The sequence below is a fragment of the Podarcis erhardii genome (genome assembly GCF_964252035.2).
Source record: "Podarcis erhardii genome assembly, chromosome: 3".
NCBI lineage: Eukaryota > Metazoa > Chordata > Lepidosauria > Squamata > Lacertidae > Podarcis > Podarcis erhardii.
The window spans coordinates 122934267-122959489 of NC_138507.1; the positions used below are offsets into that span (position 1 = coordinate 122934267).

The 25223-nt window shown below is 47.9% G+C and overlaps 1 protein-coding gene across 1 annotated transcript in view; it reads right to left on the reverse strand.

The window, feature by feature from the left end:
* OTOF (otoferlin) overlaps window positions 1-24608 on the reverse strand; it is a 203173-nt gene extending 178565 nt beyond the window's left edge. The window contains exon 1 of the mRNA XM_081854518.1: window positions 23918-24608. Coding sequence (XP_081710644.1) covers window positions 23918-23996 — 79 coding nt within the window. The 5' untranslated portion in view covers window positions 23997-24608. The remainder of the gene's footprint in view (window positions 1-23917) is intronic.
* Between the last annotated feature and the right edge of the window lie 615 nt (window positions 24609-25223).

Below are 25223 nucleotides of genomic sequence, written 5' to 3' on the forward strand. Positions count from 1 at the left end.
TCGGGAACAACGAAAATTACTTGGCTGCTCCATCCACCCAGGTAGGGCACTCCACACAAAATCAGAACAACTATAAAAACACTCATTAAAACAATACAGTATAATACAGCAAGGAAGATGAGATGACTTTCAAAGTCCAGGTTTCCCATTCGGGGCCGAGATCGCTCTGGAGCAGAAGCTGTTCTTGAGACGGCTCGTTCTTGTCTTCATCGTCCTGTATCTCCGTCCCGACGGCAGGAGCTCGAAGAGACAGTGACCAGGATGCGATGGATCTTTTACTATGTCCAGTGCCTTCCTCTGGCCCCTTGTGGCATAAATCTGCTCTAAGGTGGAGAGTGGGCAGCCAACAATGCTCTCTGCTGCCTTCACAACTCTGCACAACCCCATCCTGTCCTGGGTAGTACAGCTTCCGTACCACACACATAAACCTGTTGACGACTGTTAACGACTGCAATTAGTCCTACAGGAAAAAGCCAGGGATAGTATGCAGATGACCAAAAATAGCTTTAGCATGTGCAATGAGACAAGAATCCAATATCTCTATTCAGACCAGGTTTCTCCATAGTTTTCAGTTTAGTCAAACATGTTCGGACTCTCACTCCAACTTGCTGCTCCTTCTCTGACCCAAGTCACTGTCAAACTCAACTCTGGCTTTGTCTACTGAGAAAGGGGGTCCCATCCATTCGCTGTCTCACACCTGAATGGCCCATCACCCAAGCGATCATCTCTCCAGGAAGCCAGACTGGCTTATATTTTAACATTTGCTGCATCCAGGGGTTAGAAGAGTCTGGCATGCAGCTTAAAACCCCCAACTCTTATGCACACGCACACAAATATATATATATATAACAAAAATAAAGAAATATACAAGAAAGCATATCACCGAGCTTATCCCCTGGAACATTGGTGCAGGTAAGCCCTTAAAAGAGCATTGTTACATATTTATAAATGTCCTCTCTTTTTATTTTTATTAATGTATTAATCTGGCCTGATTGTGACTCATCTATGCAGATAACAAACAGAGAGTGAGGCAATTGTCAGAAGTCTGTGTGGTCTCTGGAATCCATAGAGATATATCTATTTCTAGCAAATAGATGTATGTACTGTATTTTGAGCCATGGTTCATGGAATCATATCCTACCCAACTGCGCAGAAACCTTTGCGGTTTTGCTTTAGCCTGTATCAGTCTCAGACTGAACAGAACCTTTTCTGAAATTGCACTTGGCCAAATAGGTTGTGTCCCAGCGCAAAAGACCTGATATTGCTTTACATGTATTAGCAATGGAATAACATGACATTTTTGAACGAGAGCAGTGTGCTCTTGTGGTGTTTGTTGTGATTTAAGTTGTCTGTTGTTGCTTTCATTTTCTGTATACCGCTTAGATAGATAGATAGATAGATAGATAGATAGATAGATAGATAGATATTGGAAAAGAAATAGTGTGAATCAATAAATCCCTGTACGGAAATCCCATAAAAAAGAGGACTTTTTTTGCATTACATCTCATCCTTGAACAATTTTATTCTGTGAAACGCCCTGAGACCTCTGGGTATAGGGCAGTATATAAATTCAGTAAATAATAAATAATAATAATAATTTGATCAGACTCGTTTGCTATAAATACATCAAAGCCTGGGACCCAAAGAGACGGATGAGTACCATCGAGGTAGCTGGCTGACGAATCAAACCCATCAGACATGCTAAGGAGAGAAGCTGTTAATCCTGGGCAGGTATATAAATCTGCATTCGCTTTTTATTGCTCCGTCGCAGAGACTCCTCTTTGAACGCAACTTTTACGACATGGCAGGGGATGAGAAACGTTATTAAAATGTTAAGACCATCTACCGCCAAATCGAAATCAGCCCTCTTCTCAAAGCCGTTAGGCTTTGGAGGTTATTATATGTGTCTGCCTCCAGCTGGAGAATCCTGTTTGCAGTTTCTGCTTTTAATATTGCTGTGAGCTGCCCCCGATTTGCATCGGGAATGGCGGAGACTTAGAAGGTTCTTCCTGTCGGTGTGGGAATGTTCAGGGTGGCAGGAGAGGATATATTATTTATTAATATCCTTCCTAACTTGTGCTAGCAAGTTCCTTTACAGTGGTGCCTCGCAAGACGAAATTAATCCGTTCCGTGAGGCTCTTCGTATAGCGGTTTTTTCATCTTGTGAAGCAAGCTCATTGACAGCTTAGCAGATTAGCACTATTAGCGGTTTAGCGGCTTTTAGCAGATCAGCTGAGAAGCGGCTTAGCGGCTTAGGAAAAGGGGGGGAAAGGGGAAAAACCCCGCAGGAACTCGCAAGACATTTTTGTCTTGCGAAGCAAGCCCATAGGGAAATTCGTTTTGCGAAGCGCCTCCAAAACGGAAAACCCTTTCGTCTAGCGGGTTTTCTGTCTTGCGAGGCGTTCGTCTTGCGGGGCACCACTGTACTTAGCAGAGTTTACATTCCCCTTTTTGCACGCACAACAGATAGCTGATTGCAGGCTCGTGTGAGCTTCTTTTTTTTTTAATATATAATTTTTTATTAAAATTTTTCCATAAAGAACTCCAATCATATCAATTTACACATCACATATTTTAGCTTATTGGACCTCCCTCAACTTTTCTGACAATCATTCATAGTTAAAATCCTATCTTCACATTCCTTAATTTTAATATTGCCATTAAATACTATATTTCTGTCCTTATTTGCCTTCTTACAATATTCCTTATATTTTCACAAAGCTTCTTTAAAGCACACTAGCGTTGTACATTCCTCACAAACAGTTTTCAAATACTCTGTAAATTTTCCCCAGTCCTCAAAAAACCTGTGATCCTTTTGGAATCTAATTTTCCCAGTTAATTTGTCCAGTTCTGCATAGTCTGTTAATTTTGTTCTCCATTCATCCAGAGTCGGTACTTCTTCTTGTTTCCATTTTTGGGCCAACAATGTTCTTGCTGCTGTTATTGCATACTGAAAAAGTTTACAGTCTCTCCTATTTATGTCCATTCTTGTTATTCCCAGCAGGAAGGTTTCTGGTTTCTTAACAAAGCTATATTTTAGCATTTTCTTTAGTTCATTATATATCATCTCCCAAAACCCCCTTACTTTCTTACAATCCCACCACATATGCATGAATGTACCTTCTTTCTCACTATTACACAATTCAGTCTGTATCAGATTTAATTGTATGTTCCTGGTAAGTTCTCTTGAATCCCTCTTAAAACAATAAAGATGCCACAATCTTATTCAAAGTCAATAAAAGAAGTTTACTCACATCAGTTCACAGTTGGAATCCTGAAGGCAGACTCAGTTACAAATATGTACATGTGGATCTACCCCATATGGGGGGATAATCCCAGTGCTGCTGCTAGCTGAGAGCTAGCAGAGCAGTCCTAGCTAGAAGCTGGTCCAACGAAGGAGGGAGTCAAAAAGAGGGAGGGTGCTGTGTGATTCGTTCTTTTGTTACCTGGACAGGTTAGGTCACGCCCACCTTCTATCACAGGCAAGAGGAAGGATGCTCCAGCCAGGAGGAACAGGAAGTTCTGACTGGCTGGACCAAACATCCCCTTGCATGTCCACTCTAGGAAAACAAGGAATGTTGTATTTGACTGCTCTGTGTTTCACACCCCACAGTGCAGAGGAAGGTGACTAAAATGATCAAGGGTCTGGAAGCCAAGCCTTATGAGGAACAGAAAAGAGGAGACTGAGACGAGACTGGAGAGCTATCTTCAAATATCTCAAGGGCTGTCACATGGAAGATGGAAGAAGATTGTTTTCTCCTGCTCTGGAGGGTCGAACTCGAACCCATGGCTTCAAGTTACAAGGAAGGAGCTTCTGACTAAACATACATAGAAACTTTCTGACAGCAAGAGCTGTTGGATAGTGGATCAGTCTCCCTCGGGAGGTTGTGGACTCTCCTTCCTTGGAGGTTTTTAAGCAGAGGTCGGATGACCACCCGTCATGTTTGATCTAGTTGAGAACCTGCATGGCAAGGGGTTGGACTGGATGACCTTTGGGGGTCCCTTCATGCTATGATTCTCTCATTCTGTGATTCTATGATTAATTGGAGTAAGTACCCCAACTGGCAGGCGATGAAAAATAGGGAGAAGCTGCATGCGCTTTCAGTGATGGGGCCAGGATTCCAAATGGCCACAGTAAATCAAAGAGCAGAAGTCATGGCAATGAAGATAAAGTATAATAAGAATAAGAATAAGAATTTATTATTTATACCCCGCCCATCTGGCTGGGTCTCCCCAGACACTCTGGGCATCTTCCAACAAAGTATTAAAATACAATGGTCTGCTAAACATTAAAAGCTTCCCTGAACAGGGCTGCCTTCAGATGTCTTCTAAAAGTCTGGTAGTTGTTTATTTCTTTGACATCTGATGGGAGGGCGTTCCACAGGACGGGCGCCACCACCGAGAAGGCCCTCTGCCTGGTTCCCTGTAACTTGGCTTCTCACAGGGAGGGAACCACCAGAAGGCCCTGAGTGCTGAACCTCAGTATCTGGGTAGAATGATGGGGGTGGAGATGCTGCTTCAGATATTGTTTAGGGCTTGAAAGGTCAGCACTAACACTTTGAATTGAGGGAACCGCCAGAAGGCCCTCGGCGCTGGACCTCAGTGTCCGGGCAGAACAATGGGAGTCGAGATACTCCTTCAGGTATACTGGACCAAGGCTTGAAAGGTCAGCACCAACACTTTGAATTGTGCTCAGAAACAGACTTCCTGTCATTTAGCATTAGCAAGTACATCTTCAGCTCATCATGATTTCTCCAGATGCAGTTCTGGCACATTACAACCAGCCGGGAAAGAATTCAAAAGCTACTTAGCACTGATATGATGAATTGCCCCAGGAAATCAGCTGATATCACTGGGATTTGCTGCCCGTGGACTAGGAGAGGATATATTAATTAAATATTATCCTTTCTCACTCACACTAGTAGGTTAGTAGCAAAGCACATTCCCTGTATATGGCAGGAAACTAGTTGGTAGATTCGTTTGAATCTCTTGAGTTAAACAATCCAGTCTGGCTTGTCCAGATTGGGTTGTTCCTGGAAAAAATTCCCCTTTAGTTCCCTCTTAAAAACAATAATGACACAACAGTCTTCTTTTTTAAAAAAAAAAAATCCACTCATGACATGCAAAGCGAGATCTGCTTCTACTTCTCAGAGGCCCAATCTTGCTCAATTTGCAATCCTTGTTTTGCCGATTTCTTTGAATATTCTAATATTCTGAGATTGTTAATTTGGGGTTTTCATCAGCTGCACGCCATGATCATCGCAATGATAACAAATCAAGGCTTGACATATCTCGCTTTGCGTGTGATGAGTCTATCTCATATATTAGTTTCACCTATCAAGTTGGATTACGGAAAGAAAAGAACTTTTCCACGATATTCTAATTCTTCGAGTTTCACCTGTAGAACAAATCAAGGCTTGATATATCTCGCTTTGCATATCATGAGTCGATCTCGTATATTAGGTTCACCTTTGAAGTTGAATTAGTGAAAGAAAGGAACTTTCCCATGATATTCTAATTTTTTGAGTTTCACCTGTATACACGTGGAACTACCCCATATGGGTGTTAGTCCCAAGTGACTGCAGACTGCAGACTCACTTGTTGAAAGCAAGATGGAGAAGAGAGAAAGAGAAGGTGTGCTCCCTGCCTTGCCCTTTTGTTACCTGGGCAGGTAAGGCCACGCCCACCTCTAGTCACATGCAGAGGAAGTTTGTCCCAACCCAGAAGAAAAGAGGAAGTTTTCTACTGGCTGGCATGTCCCCTCTAGGAATGTTGTAAAGGTAAAGGGACCCCTGACCGTTAGGTCCAGTCGTGGCCGACTCTGGGCTTGCGGTGCTCATCTCGCTTTAATGGACGAGGGAGCCGGCGTACAACTTCCGGTCGTGTGGCCAGCATGACGAAGCCGCTTCTGGCGAACCAGAGCAGTGCACGGAAACGCCGTTTACCTTCCTGCCAGAGCGGTACCTATTTATCTACTTACACTTTGACATGCTTTCGAACTGCTAAGTTAGCAGGAGCAGGGACCGAGCAACGGGAGCTCACCTGGTTGTGGGGATTCGAACCGCCGACCTTCTGATCGGCAAGCCCTAGGCTCTGTGGTCCAACAGTCATGTTATACATGACTGCTATAAGAAGAAGAAGAAGAAGAAGAAGAAGAAGAAGAAGAAGTAGTTTTATTTATACCCCACCCTCCCCAGCCTAGGCCAGGCTCAGGGCGGCTAACACCAGGTATAAAAACAATGGATTAAAATACAACTTAAAAACAAGATTAAAGTACAACATTAAAATGCAGCCTCATTTCAGTAGAAACTCAAATCAAAAACTTTAGGGGGGTGAAAACGCCAAATCTTACAGGACCTGCAGAAAGAAATCTAGTTCTATGATTCTCCCTCTGGCAGACCCCCCCAAAGAGTGACCCTATAGGTCAGGGAAGCAACCCATGGCAAGTGGTGCCAAGGCAATAGATTTGGGTTGCGTAAAGCTGTGGTGTAGCCTCCAGATGTTGCCTTCCGGCCCCTGCATCCCTCCCATGTGGCCCTCGCAGCCTGTGCTGGTCCCAGGGGGGATGAGGTACTATTACCGTAGGCCAAGATCAACAGGGAGCCGGGCGGGGTAGCAGGAACGATGGTAGGGCAGAAGCAGGAAGCCAGGCGAGGAACCGGAACACTGGTAGGGTAGAAGCAGGAGTCCAGGCGGGGAACAGGAACACTGGTAAGGCAAAGCAGGAGTCCAGGCGGGGAACAGGAACACTGGTAAGGCAGAGCAGGAGTCCAGGCGGGGAACAGGAACACTGGTAAGGCAGAAGCAGGAAGCCGGGCGAGGAACAGGCACACTGGGAGTGCCGAACAAGGACTGGGTAAAGCAGATACTTCACAACGACGTTGCTCCCGCAACCTGGGACCGGGCTGCCTGACCTTTATCTTCTTCTAAGGCCGGGGGCGGTCCCGGCCCCCAGAAGCCCCGCCTCTCTTGGCCTTAAGGCGAGCACTCCTCCTGGGAGACACCAGTTCCCTTCGCCTCTCTGCCCTAAGCCTCTGCAGATCAGGAGAGGCCGAAGGGTTACTGGGCCCCGGGGGAGGCTCACCTGTAGCCACTGAGTCTTCCAGCACCTCTGGGGCCTGAATGATTTCACCTGGTGCCTGCTCTTGAGTTTCCTCAGCAACTAGGCCTTGCCCCAGTTCAGCCGGCCCTGGAGGCGGGGACTCCTGCGCCGGCTGGGATTCCTCCGGATCACTCTCAGACTCGGAATCCCAGGCCATCACACCATCCCCCCTCCCAGGCCCCCCCCCTCACTTGAGGGCCCGGACCCGGCTTGCTGGGGTACGCTGCATGAAACTCCCGGATGCAGGCAGGTGCGTGGACGTTGACCGCTGGTTCCCAGGAACGGTCCTCTGGCCCATACCCCTTCCAGTCAATGAGATACTGCAGCCTTCCCCTGCGGTATCGGGAGTCCAGAATGCGTTCCACCTCGTACTCAGGCTCTCCCTGCACCAAGACTGGCTGCGGTCGGGGACGGTCCGGGTGGAACTCGTCGCGTGGGGCCACCGGACTCAGAAGGGACCTGTGGAATACCGGGTGAACCTTCAGGTTTGCTGGCAACCGGAGACGGAATGCCACAGGCGAGACCTGGTCCACGATAGGGAACGGGCCGGTGAACCGGGCGTCCAGCTTCCGCGAAGGTCGAGAAGGGTGGAGGTGGCGAGTGGAAAGCCATACCAAGTCACCGACGTGAAGTTCCGGCCCCACCTGGCGGTGGCGGTCGGCCTGGACCTTGTACGCCTCCTTGGCCTGGTGCAGCTGCTCCATCAACAGCTGTTGCTGGGACTGGAGCTCCTGAAGCCACTCTGTCACCGCAGGGACCGTAGATGCCGGCAGCACATCCGGAAACAACCGTGGATGAAGGCCATAACTGGCTTGGAACGGGGTCTGCTGGGTGGACGCATTCACCGCGTTGTTATAAGCGAACTCCGCCAATGCTAGGTGGTCGACCCAGTCGTCCTGCTGGTAGCTGCAGTAACACCGGAGGTACTGTTCCAGTACTGCGTTCGCCCGTTCCGTCTGGCCATCAGTCTGTGGGTGGTAAGCAGATGAGAGACAGACCTCTGTTCCGAGGGCCTGGTGCAAAGCACGCCAAAACCGGGACGTGAACTGAACGCCGCGGTCGGATACTACACGCTCAGGTAGGCCATGCAGGCGGAAGACATGCTGAAGGTACAGCTGCGCGGTTTCCTTAGCTGAGGGTATGGATGGGCAGGGGGCACAGTGCACCATCTTCGTGAAGTGGTCGGAGAAAACTAGAAGGCAGGTGCAGCCACGAGACGGGGGTAACTCCACTACAAAGTCTAGAGAAACTGTGTGCCAAGGACGTGGTGGAACCGGCAACGGCTGAAGGAGGCCGGGGGGTCGCCCGGTAGGCCCCTTGGCCCGCCTGCAGACGTCACAACCAGCGACGTAGCGAGCCACGTCAGCCTTCAAACGGGGCCACCAAAACTCACGGCTTACCAGATGGGTGGTCCGATACCGCCCAAAGTGCCCCGCCGCTGGAGCGTCATGGGTCATCCGGAGAACCTCAGCCCGCAGCGGCCCTGGTGGGATGTACAGGCGCCCGTAGTGCAGCAGAAGACCCTGATGCGAGACCAGCCCTGGATACTGAGGGCATGATCCTTCGGCCAGTTCCCGGAGTCGTTCCTGGGCCCAAGCGTCGACCCGCTGCTGTTCCCGCACCCGAGCCTGCAGTGGCTCGACCTCCTGGGTGGCCAGGAACGCAGCTGGTGGTAGGATCGTGGTGGGTGCTGCTTGCTGAACCGTGTCTGCGTTGTCTTCAGGTTTCCGGGACAGGGCATCCGCCTTCTGGTTTTGGGAACTACCTGACATTTAGAAGACATCTGTTCAGGGAAGTTTTTAATGACTGATGTTTTAATGTATTTTTAATCTCTTGTTGGAAGCCACCCAGAGTGGCTGGGGAAACCCAGCTAGATGGGTGGGGTATAAAATTATTATTATTATTATTATTATTATTATTATTATTATTATTATTATTATTATCTCCTTGGCTCAGGGGTCTCATAACTTCTTACCCTCCAATGAAAATAGCGGTGTCCCATACCCTCCAACATTTCTCCAATGAAAATAGGGACGTCCTAAGGAAAAGCGGTTGGGACGCGGGTGGTGCTGTGGGTGAAACCACAGAGCCTAGGACTTGCCGATCAGAAGGTCGGCGGTTCAAATCCCTGCGACGGGGTGAGCTCTAGCATTTCGAAAGCAGGTCAAAGTGCAAGTAGATAAATAGGTACCGCTCCGGCGGGGAGGTAAACGGCGTTTCCGTGCGCTGCTCTGGTTCGCCAGAAGTGGCTTAGCCATGCTGGCCACATGACCCGGAAGCTGTACGCCGGCTCCCTCGGCCAATAAAGCGAGATGAGCGCCGCAACCCCAGAGTCGGCCATGACTGGACCTAATGGTCAGGCGTCCCTTTACCTTTACCTTTAAGGAAAAGTGGAACATTCAAATCAGAAAGCGGGATGGCTTCTGAAATCCGGCACTGTCCCTGGAAAACAGGGGCACTCGGAGGGTCTCTGAAACAGCCAGAAGGTGAAATGACATGAGCGTGAAAAAGGCTCAAGGCAGGTTGATCTTGTGGCATGCAGCTTTGCCCAGTGTTACTGTGGCTGCTCTTTCCGTCTGACAAACTCATTGAAGCCCTCTGAAGCTTCATCAGCAAGCGGAGATGTGAAGCTTGTAGGCGACAGAGATGAAGAGCACACTTTGAATCCAGCTCCTTTGCTCAAAGGCTGCTCTCTCCTCTGCTGAAGGCTCCCTCTTACAACACAGAAACCGACAGGGCTGATCTGTGGTTCCCAGACTTTCCCCTCTGGGCCACACTCACAGAATAAGAATTCACTTTTTATCGATAAGAAGTCCATTGGAAAGCAAAAAAAGAAACAACTCCTTGATTTATAACCCAATGATTTGGGTTATAATACCATCACATGACATACAGAAAGTATAAGACAGGAATCATTCCCGAAGTACAATTATAAATCAGCCTTTTGCATATGTACATATATGCATATTCAGTGAGAGGGATGAGTTTGCAGTATCACATTTAAACATGCATAGTACAGTGGTCTCTTGGTTCTTAAAATGCCTTGGTATTCAAACAACTTACAACCCAAACACTGCAAACCCAGAAGTAAGTGTTCCAGTTTGCGAACTTTTTTTGGAAGCTGAATGTGCTCCATTTTGAGTGTTATGCTTCTGATCTGAGTGCCACTTCTTCTATTTTGAGTGTTACACTGAGGTATGTCTGTTTTTGCTATTTATTTTGCATTTTTGTTTTTGCGGCTCTTTTTGTTTTGTTTTTGTGACTATGTGGAACCCAGTTCAGCTACCGACTGACTGATTGTGCAACTGCAGTACATTGTTTATTGCTTTCATTTTATGGATCAATGGTCTCGTTAGATCTTGAAATTCATGTTCAATCGCTGTTTTAGGGGTTGTTTTTAAAAGTCTGGAACGGATTAATCCATTTTGCACTGCTTCCTGTGGGAAAGCGCGCCTTGGTTTTGGAATGGACTTCTGGAACAGGTGAAGTTTGAGAACAAAGGTAGAAAAGCAGCAATGATGTCCCACAACAAGAAGCTCAACAACTCTGCCCCCCTCCCCTAAAAAAAGCTCAACAACTGCCAGTAGATCACTGCCAGTGTTTTTATACTGGGAGTAGATCATAGTCTCTTGGGAGTTGGACGTGCCTGTAGTATAGTATCAAAATTAATCCACTCCACCCCCAAGAATAGGAATAGAGATCTTCTCCAAAAAAAGCTCTTGCCCGCTGGAAGTAGGGAACACCCTACTTGGGCAAAAAATAATTGCACTTGGGCAAAAAAAAATGAGAGGCACAAATACAAGATGGGTGACACCTGGCTTGAGAGCAGTACATGTGAAAAGGATCTAGGAGTCTTGTTTGACCACAAACTTGACATGAGCCAACAGTGTGACGCGGCAGCTAAAAAAGCCAATGCAATTCTGGGCTGCATCAATAGGAGTATTGCATCTAGATCAAGGGAAGTAATAGTGCCACTGTATTCTGCTCTGGTCAGACCTCACCTGGAGTACTGTGTCCAGTTCTGGGCACCACAGTTCAAGAAGGACACGGACAAACTGGAACGTGCCCAGAGGAGGGCAACCAAAATGGTCAAAGGCCTGGAAACGATGCCTTATGAGGAACGGCTAAGGGAGCTGGGCATGTTTAGCCTGGAGAAGAGGAGGTTAAGGGGTGATATGATAGCCATGTTCAAATATATAAAAGGATGTCACCTAGAGGAGGGAGAAAGGTTGTTTTCTGCTGCTCCAGAGAAGCAGACACGGAGCAATGGCTCCAAACTACAAGAAAGAAGATTCCAGCTAAACATTAGGAAGAACTTCCTGACAGTAAGAGCTGTTTGACAGTGGAATTTGCTGCCAAGGAGTGTGGTGGAGTCTCCTTCTTTGGAGGTCTTTAAGCAGAGGCTTGACAACCATATGTCAGGAGTGCTCTGATGGTGTTTCCTGCTTGGCAGGGGGTTGGACTCGATGACCCTTGTGCTCTCTTCCAACTCTATGATTCTATGATTCTATGAGTCCTTGCAGTTCATGAGGTGACCCAAGGAGGGTCTCCTCACGAGCAGGAGGGACGGCAGGGCTTTGCTGAGGTTGCTCAGACTCACCGCCAAACAGCTGATGTGCGGAATAGATGCTCAGCTAGGCATCTTTTAGCCTGCGGTTCTAGGGAAACAGTGCGAGGCGTCTCAGCACTTCCTCTGTCAGCAGCAAACGAAATCTGTAGCTCCAGGCAAGCAGATACCTCTCTGTGTTTTTTTGCAGGTGGATTTCACAGCAAGGCGCTCAGCTCAGCTGGCCTGCAGGCTTCACTTCTCGGCTGAAAACCTTGGCAGGGAGCCTCTTGAGCAATGGTTGGTTGTAAATTCAGAGGGTTGTGTCCGTCCATTCCACCCACCGGCCATCCAGCTAGCCAGATCATGCATGGACACAGAGAGCCCCCTCCCTTCCTATCTGCCTCCCCTTTCCATGAATTATTCTTGAATCATTCAATGATTTGGGTTGAATTGTTATTAAGATGTTCAGTAAATTCTCTGTAGGTGCAGACCATCCCCCGACTCAAACTAGTTCGTGAAGAAAATCCCCAAAATCAGTTCCATGGGTGACTCTGGGACATATCTATGCAGTAGCTTAGCTTAAAGTTTTAAGAGTCTATATGCTTATCACATATAGATGGCTGATCGCCGAAGAATTGATGCTTTTGAATTCTGGTGTTGGAGGAGACTCTTGAGAGTCCCATGGACTGCAAGAAGATCAAACCTCTCCATTCTGAAGGAAATCAGCCCTGAGTGCTCACTGGAAGGACAGATCCTGAAGCTGAGGCTCCAAGACTTTGGCCACCTCAGGAGAAGAGAAGACTCCCTGGAAAAGACCCTGATGTTAGGAAAGATGGAGGGCACAAGGAGAAGGGGACGACAGAGGACGAGATGGTGGGACAGTGTTCTCAAAGCTACCAGCATGAGGCAGGCAGTGGAAGACAGGAGTGCCTGGCGTGCTCTGGTCCAGGGGGTCACGAAGAGGCGGACATGACTAAACGACTAAACAACAATGACAATAAATATATTATTATTATTATTATTATTATTATTATTATTATTATTAACATGCTTATCGCATTTATAAAATTTAAATTTATTGTTGTACATTGTTTTAACTATTTGTTTTCTTTCTGGGAATGTACCCCCAAAGTGTGTTTTATAAGCTGGTCTCCGACCATAATCAATTATCTATCTCTCTTCAGTAAATTCATTCATTCATTTATACCCCACCTCTCACCCCTGATAGGGAATCAAGGCAACTTACAGATAAAACAGGAAAAGCTAAAGACATAGTCAGGGGAATCATTTAAAAGATCGTAATAATAACTTCCGGGGGAGAACATGGTGGATTGAGTGACTTTTGTTGGCAGGCTGCTGATGGAAATAGTTACATGGAGATAGATGGTGGTCAGACATAAATCTTAGCTATTGATCAGGAGATTAACCTCTGGTGCTCTGGAAAAAAACCTGTTTCTGCATCAGGAGACCGATAAGCCGTCAGTTTCTGGGAACCCTGGCGGGGTTAAGTGACTTGCAAGCAGAGCAATCAACATCTTACCCAAATGTTTAGTGTTTCTAAGGATGTTTTTAAAGGTAAAGGGACCCCTGACCATTAGGTCCAGTCGCAGATGAGTCTGGTGTTGCGGCACTCATCTCGCTTTATTGGCCGAGGAAACCGGCATACAGCTTCCAGGTCATGTGGCCAGCATGACTAAGCCGCTTCTGGCGAACCAGAGCAGCGCATGGAAACGCCGTTTACCTTCCCGCCGGAGCGGTACCTATTGATCTACTTGCACTTTGACGTGCTTTCGAACTGCTAGGTTGGCAGGAGCAGGGACCGAGCAACGGGAGCTCACTCCGTCGCGGGGATTTGAACCGCTGACCTTCTGATCGGCAAGTCCTAGGCTCTGTGGTTTAACCCACAGCGCCACCCGCGTCCCTAAGGATGTTTTTAGGAGGAGCCAAAAAAAGAAAAACCACAGGGAAGGCGCTTGCCTGACATCAATAGGCAGGGAGTTCCACAGGCCAGGTGCTGCTACCCTAGAAGATTGAGTCCTCACAAATAATAATAATAATAATAATAATTTTTTATTTATACCCCGCCCTCCCCAGCCAAGGCCGGGCTCAGAGCGGCTTACAAGCAATAATAAAAACAAGATGAATGATTACAACTTAAAAACAAAAATAAAATACAACATTGAAATAATGGAACATTAAAATATTAAAATGTAGCCTCATCGCAGGAGGAGAAGGAAAAGGGGGGGAAAAAGAGAGGGAAGGAGGGAATCAAATTGGCTCCAAGCCAAAGGCCAGGCGGAACAACTCTGTCTTACAGGCCCTGCGGAAAGAAATCAGATCCTGCAGGGCACTGGTCTCATGAGACAGAGCGTTCCACCAGGCCGGGGCCAGAGCTGAAAAGGCCCTGGCTCTGGTTGAAGCTAATCTAACTTCCTTAGGGCCCGGGACCACTACGGTGTTGCTATTTATGGACCTTGAGGCTCTCCGTGGGGCATACCAGGAGAGGCGGTCCCGTAGGTACGAGGGTCCTAGGCCGTGAAGGGCTTTAAAGGTCAAAAGCAGCACCTTAAATCTGACCCCGTATTCTACCGGGAGCCAGTGCAGCTGGAAAAGCACTGGGTGAATATGCTCCCATGGCAGAGACCCCGTGAGGAGCCTTGCTGCAGCATTCTGCACCCGCTGGAGTTTCTGGGACAGCTTCAAGGGCAGCCCTGCGTAGAGCGAATTACAGTAGTCAAGCCTGGAGGTGACCGTCGCATGGATCACTGTGGCCAGGTCGGGGCGGGAAATGTGGAATGGGTATTTCTGCAACACCTGTAAACAGTGCCAGTTCTGCCCATCGAAGTGGTCCAGTTGGCATTTTTGAGATAAGGGGATTTCATAGATAGATAGATAGATAGATTCTTTATTGTCATTACACAAGTGCAACATTGCACAAGTGCAACGAAATTGGATGCCATCCCTTAAAAACAACAAAAGCAAAACAACAACAACAACCAAACAAACCACATTCCAGCCACACCCACACCCACACCCATCAAACTCCCAGGTCACACTATCGAGTTACTGCATTTAAGAAGGCCACAGCTCTTGGATAGAAACTATTTTTCAGTCTATTTGTCCTTGACTTGATGTTTCTGTATCTCCTGCCAGAAGGCAGTAGTACAAACAGACTGTGTCCCGGGTGAGATGCATCCTGCAGGATATTGTTTGCTTTCCTAAGACAACGGGAACCGTACAGTTCTTCCAAAGATGGGAGGGGATGACCAATAATCCTTTGGGCTGTGGTTATGACCTTCTGGAGCACCTTCCTCTTCCTAGCTGTACAGCTGGAGAACCAGGCACAAATACAGTATGTGAGAATGCTCTCTATGGAGCCTCGGTAGAAGGACACCAGCAGTCTCTCACTCAGATTGTTCTTCTTTAAAAGTCTGAGGAAATAAATTCTCTGCTGGGCCTTCTTCACCAGAGCAGTGGTATTTGCGCTCCAAGTCATGCCCTGATCGATAGTCACTCCCAAAAACCTGAATTCCGCCACCCTCTCCACCCGTTCCCCGTTGATATACAAGGGCTGAATGTCCGCCTTTTTTTTCCTGTAATCCACCACCAATTCCTTGGTCTTAGCCGTATTAAGAGCCAGATTGTTCTCTCCACACCAAGCACAAAGCCGCTCCACCTCGTCCCGATAGGCGGACTCATCCCCTCCTGAAATGAGCCCCACCACCGTAGTGTCATCAGCAAACTTGATGATTTTGTTGCTGGAATAAATGGCTGTACAATCATACGTATAGAGAGTATAGAGCAGGGGACTCAACACACAACCCTGTGGTGAGCCGGTGTTAAGGCTAAGGGCTGTGGACATATGTGACCCTACTCTAACCCTCTGAGAACGTTCTGACAAAAAGTCCAAAACCCAGAGACAGGTGGAGTTGGAGAGTCCAACCGCCTCTAGCTTGGACACCAGTCTATGGGGGAGGATAGTGTTAAAAGCAGAGCTAAAATCCACAAACAGCAGCCTCACATAACTCCCCGGCTGCTCCAGATGGAACAGAGCAGCATGGAGAGTGGTAGTGATAGCGTCTTCCGTGGATCTATTTGCCCTGTATGCAAACTGGTAGTTGTCAAAAGTTAATGGAAGACAGGAAATAATGTGACGGCGCACCAGTTTCTCAAAACACTTCATGATGATTGGAGTCAGTGCAACTGGTCTGTAGTCGTTCAGACTACTGATTGTGGATTTTTTAGGCAGAGGAACAATAGTTGACGACTTCAGGCAGGGTGGGACAATAGACTGGTGTAAGGACTTGTTGAAGATCTTAGTAAAGACCCTCGCCAGCTGATCCGCACAGCCCTTCAACACCTTTCCCGTGATGCCATCAGGTCCAGCAGCCTTCCTCGGATTCACCATCCTCAATACCTGTCTCACCTCATGCTCCTCTACAGTGAATGAGGGGCCCCTATGGGCTGGTGGCTGTAATACCGGCGTCTCAGGTGGCTCCTTCTCGAAGCGAGCAAAGAAGAAGTTAAGCTCCTCCGCCAGCAAAGGGTCACCGTCGACAGCACCAAGGTTAGGTTTGTAGTTGGTAATATGCTGAATCCCCTGCCACATCTGTCTTGTGTTGTTACTCCTTAAATTATCCTCAATGGTCCAGTTGGCATTTTTGAGATAAGGGGATTTCATAGGCAAATTGGCTTACCACTCCGCCTCCAAGAAATCATTCTCAATGTTATAGTGTTTGAAATCATTAATCTCAAGCTCAATAAATATTTATGAAAAAATGTAAGTTGGGTACATAGGCGCGGTATTGATGCAACAGCACAAAGGATAACTGGGTCAACTATAGTCCTGAATGAACATGAACATGAACCTATTGCATGTAATTTGGCCGTGCCAGCCTTTGCTCTTACTATGTAATTACCGTGGAAGAAGAGCTTACACATTTGGGACAGTCAAAGAACAGGAGATCTATGCCAGTATGAATTATAGCATAGCATGTATGTTGAATCAAGGAAGGGATTTTTTTTTGGGGGGGGGGGTTGAATCTGTTCACAGATATTCCTAAGTCTTATGGTATGGAATACTGAAATACCAGTTCTGGGTACCACAATTTAGGAAGGATGTTGACAAGCTGGGAGGTGTGCAGAGGAGGGCAACCAAGATGATCCAGGGACTGGAAACCAAGCCTTATGAGGAACAGTTGAAGGAATTGGGCATGTTTAGCCTGGAAAAGAGGAGACTGAGAGGTGATAGGAGAGCCACCTTCAAATATCTCAAGGGCTGTCACATGTTCATCAATATGCGGATGATACCCAGCTCTACCTCTCTTTCAAATCAGAACCAGCGAAGCCAGTGAAGGTCCTGTGTGAGTGTCTGGAGGCGGATGGAGGATGGATGGCAGCTAACAGATTGAGGTTGAATCCTGACAAGACAGAAGTACTGGTTTTGGGGGACAGGAGGCGGGCAGGTGTGGGGGACTCCCTGGTCCTGAATGGGGTAACTGTGCCCCTGAAGGACCAGGTGCGCAGCCTGGGAGCCATTCTGGACTCACAGCTGTCCATGGAGGCGCAGGTTACCATAATTCTGTGTCCAGGGCAGCTGTCTACCAGCTCCATCTGGTACACAGGATGAGACCCTTGCTGCCCATGGACTGTCTCGCCACAGTGGTGCATGCTCTAGTTATCTCTTGCTTGGACTATTGCAATGTGCTCTACGTGGGGCTACCTTTGAAGGTGACCCAGAAACTGCAATTAATCCAGAATGCGGCAGCTAGACTGGTGAATAGGAGCGGCTGCAGAGACCACATAACACCAGTCTTGAAAGACCTACATTGGCTCCCAGTATGTTTCTGAGCACAATTCAAAGTGTTGGTGCTGACCTTTAAAGCCCTAACTGGCCTCAGTCCAGTACACCTGAAGGAGCATCTCCACCTCCATCATTCTACCTGGACACTGAGGTCCAGCGCCGAGGGCCTTCTGGCAGTTCCCTCTCTACGAGAAGCCAAGTTACAGGAAACCAGGCAGAAGGCACCCGCCCTGTGGAATGCCCTCCCACCAGATGTCAAAGAGAACAACAACTACCAGACTTTTAGAAGACATCTGAAGGCAGCCCTGTTTAGGGAAGCTTTTAATGTTTAACAGACCACTGTATTTTAATACTTTGTTGGAAGCCACCCAGAGTTGCTGGGGAGACCCAGCCAGATGGGCAGGGTATAAATAAATTATTATTATTATTATTATTATTATTATTATTGTTGTTATTATTATTATTATTATAGCAAGCTTGTTTTCTCATGCTCTGGAGGGTAGGACTCGAACCAATGACTCGAACAAAGGGGTTCAAGTTAGACGAAAGTAGATTCCAACTAAGCATAAAGAAGAACTTTCTGACAGTATGAGTTGTTTGGCAGTGGAATGGTCTCCCTCAAGAGTCTGTGGGCTCTCCTTCCTTGGAGGTTTTCAAGCAGAGGTTGGAGGGCCACCTGCCAGGATCTCTTCCACTAAGATTCCTGCATTGCAGGGGGGTGGACAAGATTACCCCTGGGATCCCTTCCTGTTCTACAACCCTATGATTGTATTATTCTGTCTGCTCAAGAGAAGGGTTTCCTGCTCAGAGCCGCTAAATTTACAGCCGCTGCACAGAGGCTGAGATGAGAAGCATGTTTGAAGCGCCAGTCAAAGTCACATAAATTGAATTTCACTCTTATCTCTGCAGCTTTCTTGTACGACGTTATTTAACTTCTTCTGAAATTACTCCGCTGTCTCCTTTTAATCAGAGTTCTTTAACAGCCCTGCTGGTTATACGTGATTTCATTTTATTATGTGCAAAACAGAGGCACGCAGGGAGAGAGCTCCTAGATTTTTCACTATTTCCGGGTCGGATTCAGTCACATGCCAGCCAGTTCAGGATGCAGAACTAAAGGGCTTTTTGCACACTTGCAAAGCAGACTTGCTGGTCTTTTTTTTTTTTTTAATATAAGGGTTGTGATGTGGAGATGAAGTGGTCAGTGTGGGGCTTGAATCAGTGTCATTTAAGGTCCCCTCACTTCCTCCCAAAGGAGCCCAGGACAGGAAATAAAAAAGGCAATGTAACTTTAAAATAAAATTTTAAAAAGCATTAAGAACAGGGGTCCTCAAACTTCTTAAACAGGGCACCTGTTCACTCTCCCTCAAGCACTGTTGGGGGCCAGACTATAGTTGAAAAAAAATATGAACGAATTCCTATGCACACTGCGCATATTCCCCCCCCCCCTTTAATTATTTTTGGGGCCTAAATCCCACACTGTTGTCTTTGTCCATGGAGTTTTGACAAACCTAGACAGCATCGTAAAAAGCAGAGACATCACCTTGCCGACAAAGGTCCGTATAGTTAAAGCTCTGGTTTTCCCAGTAGTGATGTACGGAATTGAGAGCTGGACCATAAAGAAGGCTGATTGCCAAAGAATGGATGCTTTTGAATTGTGGTGCTGGAGGAGACTCTTGAGAGTCCCATGGACTGCAAGAAGATCAAACCTCTCCATTCTGAAGGAAATCAGTCCTGAGTGCTCACGGGAAGGACAGATCGTGAAGCTGAGGCTCCAAGACTTTGGCCACCTCATGAGAAGAGAAGACTGCCTGGAAAAGACCCTGATGTTGGGAAAGATGGAGGGCACAAGGAGAAGGGGATGACGGAGGACGAGATGGTGGGACAGTGTTCTCGAAGCTACGAACATGAGTTTGCCAACGTAGCAGTTCGAAACATTGGCGTAGCATGGGGGGTGCAGGGGGGGCCGGCCGCACCGGGTGCAACATCTGGGGGTTAGGGTTAGGGGGCGCAAATCCATGGGTTAGGGGGTGCAAATTACTTGCCTTGCCCCGGGTGCTGACAACCCACGCTACGCCACTGGTTCCAAAGGACGTCAAAGTGCAAGTAGATAAATAGGTACCGCTCCAGCGGGAAGGTAAACGGTGTTTCCATGCGCTGCTCTGGTTCGCCAGAAGCAGCTTAGTCTTGCTGGCCACATGACCAGGAAGCTGTACGCCGGCTCCCTTGGCCAGTAAAGCGAGATGAGTGCCGCAACCTCAGAGTCGGCCACGACTGGACCTAATGGTCAGGGGTCCCTTTACCTTTACAACATTCCTAGAGTGGACATGGAAGGGGAAACCAGTGTTCTGAGAGGCAAGCCTTGCCCACTTCTCTTGCTGGGTTTTGAGAAGTGGGAATTACTTTCAAATTTCTTCTTATGCTGCAAAACAGCACACCAGCTCAATGTATTTGGTGCTGATGGGGGTGTGAAAGCTGATATTGGAGCTCAGCATGAGCTGCTAAGTGCCATGTCCGAATCTCATGCCACCAGCTGCAAAGTCAGTCTCACTTGCCCTCAGTACCATCCCCACAGTATGAGGTTGCTGGTAATAATAATAATAATAATAATAATAATAATAATAATAATAATAATACCCTGCCCATCTGGCTCGGTTTCCCCAGCCACTCTGGGTGGCTTCCAACAAAAGATTAAAAACACAATCAAACATTAGTCAAAACAAAACAAATTCCTTCCAGTAGCACCTTAAAGACCAACTAAGTCAGTTCTTGGTATGAGCTTTCGTGTGCATGCACACTTCTTCAGATACACAATCAAACATTAAAAGCTTTCCTAAACAGGGCTGCCTTCAGATGTCATCTAAACGTCAGATAGCTGTTTTTTTCCTTGACATCTGATGGGAGGGCATTCCACAGGGCCGGCGTCACAAGACTGCTGGCCTACCTCACAGGTGAGGATTGCCGATGCGATGGCTGCAGAATTAAAAGCTCAAATTATCGCTCCATGCAGTGGATGCCTGGAGCATCCCGCTAGAGTAGGCGATGTGTTTGGAACATGTGTGCATGCCGTCGGATGCAATAGCTGCGTGATGAATTCTACACACATTCATGCACAAAGGTTGTGTTAGAGGAGATGTCACAAGAAAGGGGCAGAGCGAGGCTGTGCCTGCAGAGAGTCCGAGGTTCTGTGTATGGCACCTCCCCAGGTAAGGCTGGACTTTGAACTTTGGGCTGGAGTTGGAAAAAAGGGCCAAGGTGCCTTTTCCTGCTAGTTTTCTTAGAGTCTATATTTAAGCACTGGGGAGCAGGGATGCCTCATAAAAGCAGAGAAGCAAAGAATAATAGACTCTCAGAGCTGGAAGGGACCCTGAAGGACATCTAGCCCAACCCCCTACAATCTCTGGGATCTCAACTAAAGCATCCAAAACAGATGACCATCCAACCTCTGCCGAAAAACCTCCAGGGAAGGGGAGTCCACAAGCTCCCAAGGGAGTCCGTTCCACTGTCTTACAGCTCTTACGGTCAGAAAGTCTACTTTCCTGAAGAAACCAGAGGCCTTTCCCCTGGGCATGGTCGGCCAATTGGTGCCAAAGAAGGATAGAACTTTCTTTATGTACGCCACAGTAGCAGCAAGAATACTCATCGCAAAGCATTGGAAGACACAGGACCTACCCACTCTGGAAGAATGGCAGATGCAAATAATGGACTACATGGAAATGGCGGAAATGACTGGCAGAATCCGAGACCAGGGAGAAGAGTTGTGGAAGAAGATTGGAAGAAATTTAAAATTTATTTACAGAAATACTGTAAAATTTTTGAATGTTAATGACATTGAAATGAAATGAAGGGGCTCTAGTAATAAGATATAAGAATATGTAAGAATGGATTGACATTAGATGAAAATTTGAAGTTATAATATGTGAGGAAAAATAATTAAGGATAAACTAACAGGATATGAATTTGCTGAACCAATCTTTAAATGGAATACAAAAAAGGGAGGCGTGAGGAAGTCAGGAAAATAAGTTAATCAAAGACGAGAAATTAAAAAAGAGGGATTTTTTTTTCTTTCTTATTGTTCTGTTAAATGTTCGCATTTTTGTATTTTTGTATTTTTGTATCTTTCTTGTGTTTTCTCTTTTATGTCTTATAACCTTTTTACTGTTAAAATGCAATAAAATATTATTATTTTTTTAAAAAAAACAGAAAGTCCCCCACCCCCGTATGCTTAGTCGGAATCTCCTTCCTTGTAACATGAAGCCATGAGTTCGAGTCCTACCCCCCAGAGCAGGAGAAAGCAAGCTTGCTCCATCCTCTATGGGACAGTCCTTGAGATATTTGAAGGTGGCTCTCCTATCTCCACTCTCCTCTTTTCCAGGATAAATATACCCAGCTCCTTCAACTGCATCTCACAGGGCTTAGTTTCCAGGCCCTTGATACCTTGGTTGCCCTCCTCTGCACAACTTCCAGCTTGTCAACATCCTTCTTAAATTGTGTCTCACCAGCCTGGGCTCTGCTATTTATTTATTTGTTTGCTTACTTAAAACATTTTTAAGGCCCTACCCATACACTAATTAAGATAGCATCGAAAACAACAGTAAAACCCCTGCAAATATACAAAAAGCAGCACCACGATCAACACAAAACAATGGTTTTATTGCACTGATCTCCCACAACTGATCTCCTCTCCAAAGAGTCCTCGGTTCACCCCGCTCCTCAGTTAATCTGTACGACGACCCTGCAAGCTAGGGTAAGAGGCTGTGACTGTCATCCTGTGAGCTTCAAGACTGAGTGGGGGTTTGAACCCAGGTCTCCCAGGTCCTAGTCCAGCGCTCTAACCACTACACCACGCTGACTCTTCGCTGGGTCCAAGAGGCCAGCTGGAACAAACGGCATTGCTTAATGACTGCAGAAATGAGGGAGGAGGTGATCGGAGGAGTTCCACTAGGACTGGAGAGACTGTCAGAAAAAGGCCAGATTCTGGAGGCTACTAGGGGAAGGGGCGTAAGCTCAGTGGTTGGAGCAGCAGCTCTGAATGCACAAAGATTCAGTCCTCAGTGGCATCTCTGGTTAGGGCAGCAAACTTTTTCAGCAGGGGGCCGGTCCACTGTCCCTCAGACCTTGTGGGGGGCAGGTCTATATTTTGGAAAAAAATATATGAATGGATTCCTATGCCCCACAAATAACTCAGAGATGCATTTTAAATAAAAGCACAGAATCTACTCATGTAAAAACACCAGGCAGGCCACACAAATAATCCAGAGATGCATTTTACATAAAAGGACACCTTCTACTCATGTAAAAACATGCTGATTCCCAGACCATCCGTGGGCCGGATTGAGAAGGCAATTGGGCCAGATCCGGCCCCCGGGCCTTAGTTTGCCTACCCATGGGTTAGGGCTTGGAAAAGATCCCAACTTGAAACCTTGGAGACTTTCACTGCTGCCAGGCTGTGCAGAAAAGGAGACAGAGCGAAGGTCTGACTCAGTATCAAATCGCTTCCTTCCTCTGTTCCTTGCTTGCTTCTTTCTTTGTGAAAGGAGTTTCGGCGGAAGAATGTGAAGCCAGGCAGAGGGGCAGGGCACTCCTGTGCCGTCTTCTCCTGCACCCCAGTTGTGGTACAGGATGCGACCCTGAACTGTCTGCTCCGCAAGGACCGAGCTGGCTCTTTCAGCAACTGCAACTTCCTCCATATGGGAATAGCCAGTGTAAGTGGTGAGGGTGTCGGACTGGAGGAGAAGTGGGTTCGAATCTCTGCTTGGCTCATAGAGCTTACTGAGTATCACCTTGAGCCGGCCACTCACTCTCAGCCTAACCTGCCTCACAGGGATGTTGTGGAGATTAAATGAGGAATGCAAGCCCCCTCGAGCTCCATGGAAGAAAAGGTGCGGTAGCAACAGAATGGATACGTAATAAATAAGAGCTTTTGCAAAGTGTCTCGCAAGAATCTGGAACAAGTCTTCCCTCCTCCATCTGTCTCAATTTATATAAGCCACTTGGGCAACATGACTACCATGCGATAGCTCAGTCGGTAGAGGATGAGACTTAGGGTCGGGGGTTCAAACCCCACGTTGGGCAAACAAATTCCTGCTTCGCAGCGGGTTGGACTAGATGACTCTCAGGATCCCTGCCAACTGTGCAATTCTATGATTCTTTGGGAGGATGTGGCCACCCAGCCAGGACTAACTGGAGCCACCAGAATCCTCCCCTTTTAAAAAAAGAAAATCAACTCCAGCCAACTTTGGCATGCGCAAAATGATGGCGGGAGCCCCCCAGTTTCTCAGGTTGGAGCTGGCCCGGTGGCAGACAGGTGAGCGAGCCCCCCTCACCTAGGCCCTGTCCTCACGCCTGCAGCCCCAAAGCGACTCCCCTGCGGAGAACTTTTTGCTGCCATTAGAGGACCCCCGACCCTGTGCCTGCAGCCCAGCGCCCCCTACGTACCAGCCGCCGTCCCCACATGCGGACATACCTCTGAAAGCGACTTTGGCAATCCTGTCTCCTTTGCCCCGCAGGTCAGTGACCGTCTTCAGGTGCACGACCAAAGCCATGTTGCCGGTGGGGATGCTGAGGCAGCCCAGTAGCTACGACAGACTGGCAGGGTTGGACAGTGGCGGCGGTGGTCTTGATCCTAGGGGCTCAGAGCTCTGCCATCCTCTGCTGGTCTCTGCCGGGCCAGTCAGGGCGCATCTCCTCCGCCGTCGGCGTCTCCTCCCTCCCTGGACCAGGAGGAGAGGCGACCCGGAGCCGTGTGACGGTTCAGCTGCCTCGCAAAGCGCTGCAAGCCGCTCGCTTGCCTCAATTATTCAGGAGCTGTCGCAGAAAAGTACCGCTTGGCTTTCTCTCTCTCTCTCTCTGGGCACAACCCTCCGGCTGGTATCCTGGCTCACCGGCAAAGCTCTCCTCTGCCCTGGGCCCCCCCGCCGCCACCCCCTCCTCCCTCCTCCATCCTTTGCTACTGCAGCAGCAGCCGCCGCGCTCCTTCGCAGCCTCTCCAGCCGCGCGCAACTTGGCGGATGGCTCAGGGATAACGGAGGAGCATCTTCTCCACGCTGCCTTCATCCAGCGGCGGCTGGAGCTACAGCTGGCTGCGGTTAACCGCTTAGCTGCTGCACCCTAGGAAGAAGGGGGGAGAGGGGGGGTTGTCTGGTCCAGCTGCTGCTTCTGATGCTCTGGAGATTTCGGCAATGGGGTGCATATATTACAGGCCAGCTCCTTCAGGCTGCAGCACACACAACTAGCTGGCGCGTCGGAGGGTCCCCAAATTCTGAGGCTGAGCCTTGCTTGCCGTATCGGGGTTCCCCCCACCCTCAAAGCACAGGGGATTCGCCGCGGCCGGCTTCATTTCTGTAGGCGCCTGGGTCGGTGGGGATGACTTGCTCTTATGGAGCCCTGCGGAATGATCAGGGCCAAGCTGGTTTCGCAGCAATGCTTCGAGGAATCCCCCAAGCAGGGCTTAAGTTTCTTATATATTTCATTGCATTTAAATCCCACCTTTCGCGCAAGGAGCTCAAGGCGGTAGACATATTCCCCGCCCTCCTCACTTAATTCTCACAACAACCCTGAGAGGCAGTGACTTACACCCGCGCCTTTCATTTATTGGATTTGATTGACATCCTATGCCCTTTTAAAATGTGGGGGTTTGGGGGGGGGATTATTGAGGTTTTTTTTTTTAAAAAAAAATATTTTTATTTTGTAGTTTTATATTTCGAATTTTTCTTTGAACTGCCCTGAGCCCTCTGGGTATAGGGCGGTATATACAGTGGTACCTGGGGTTA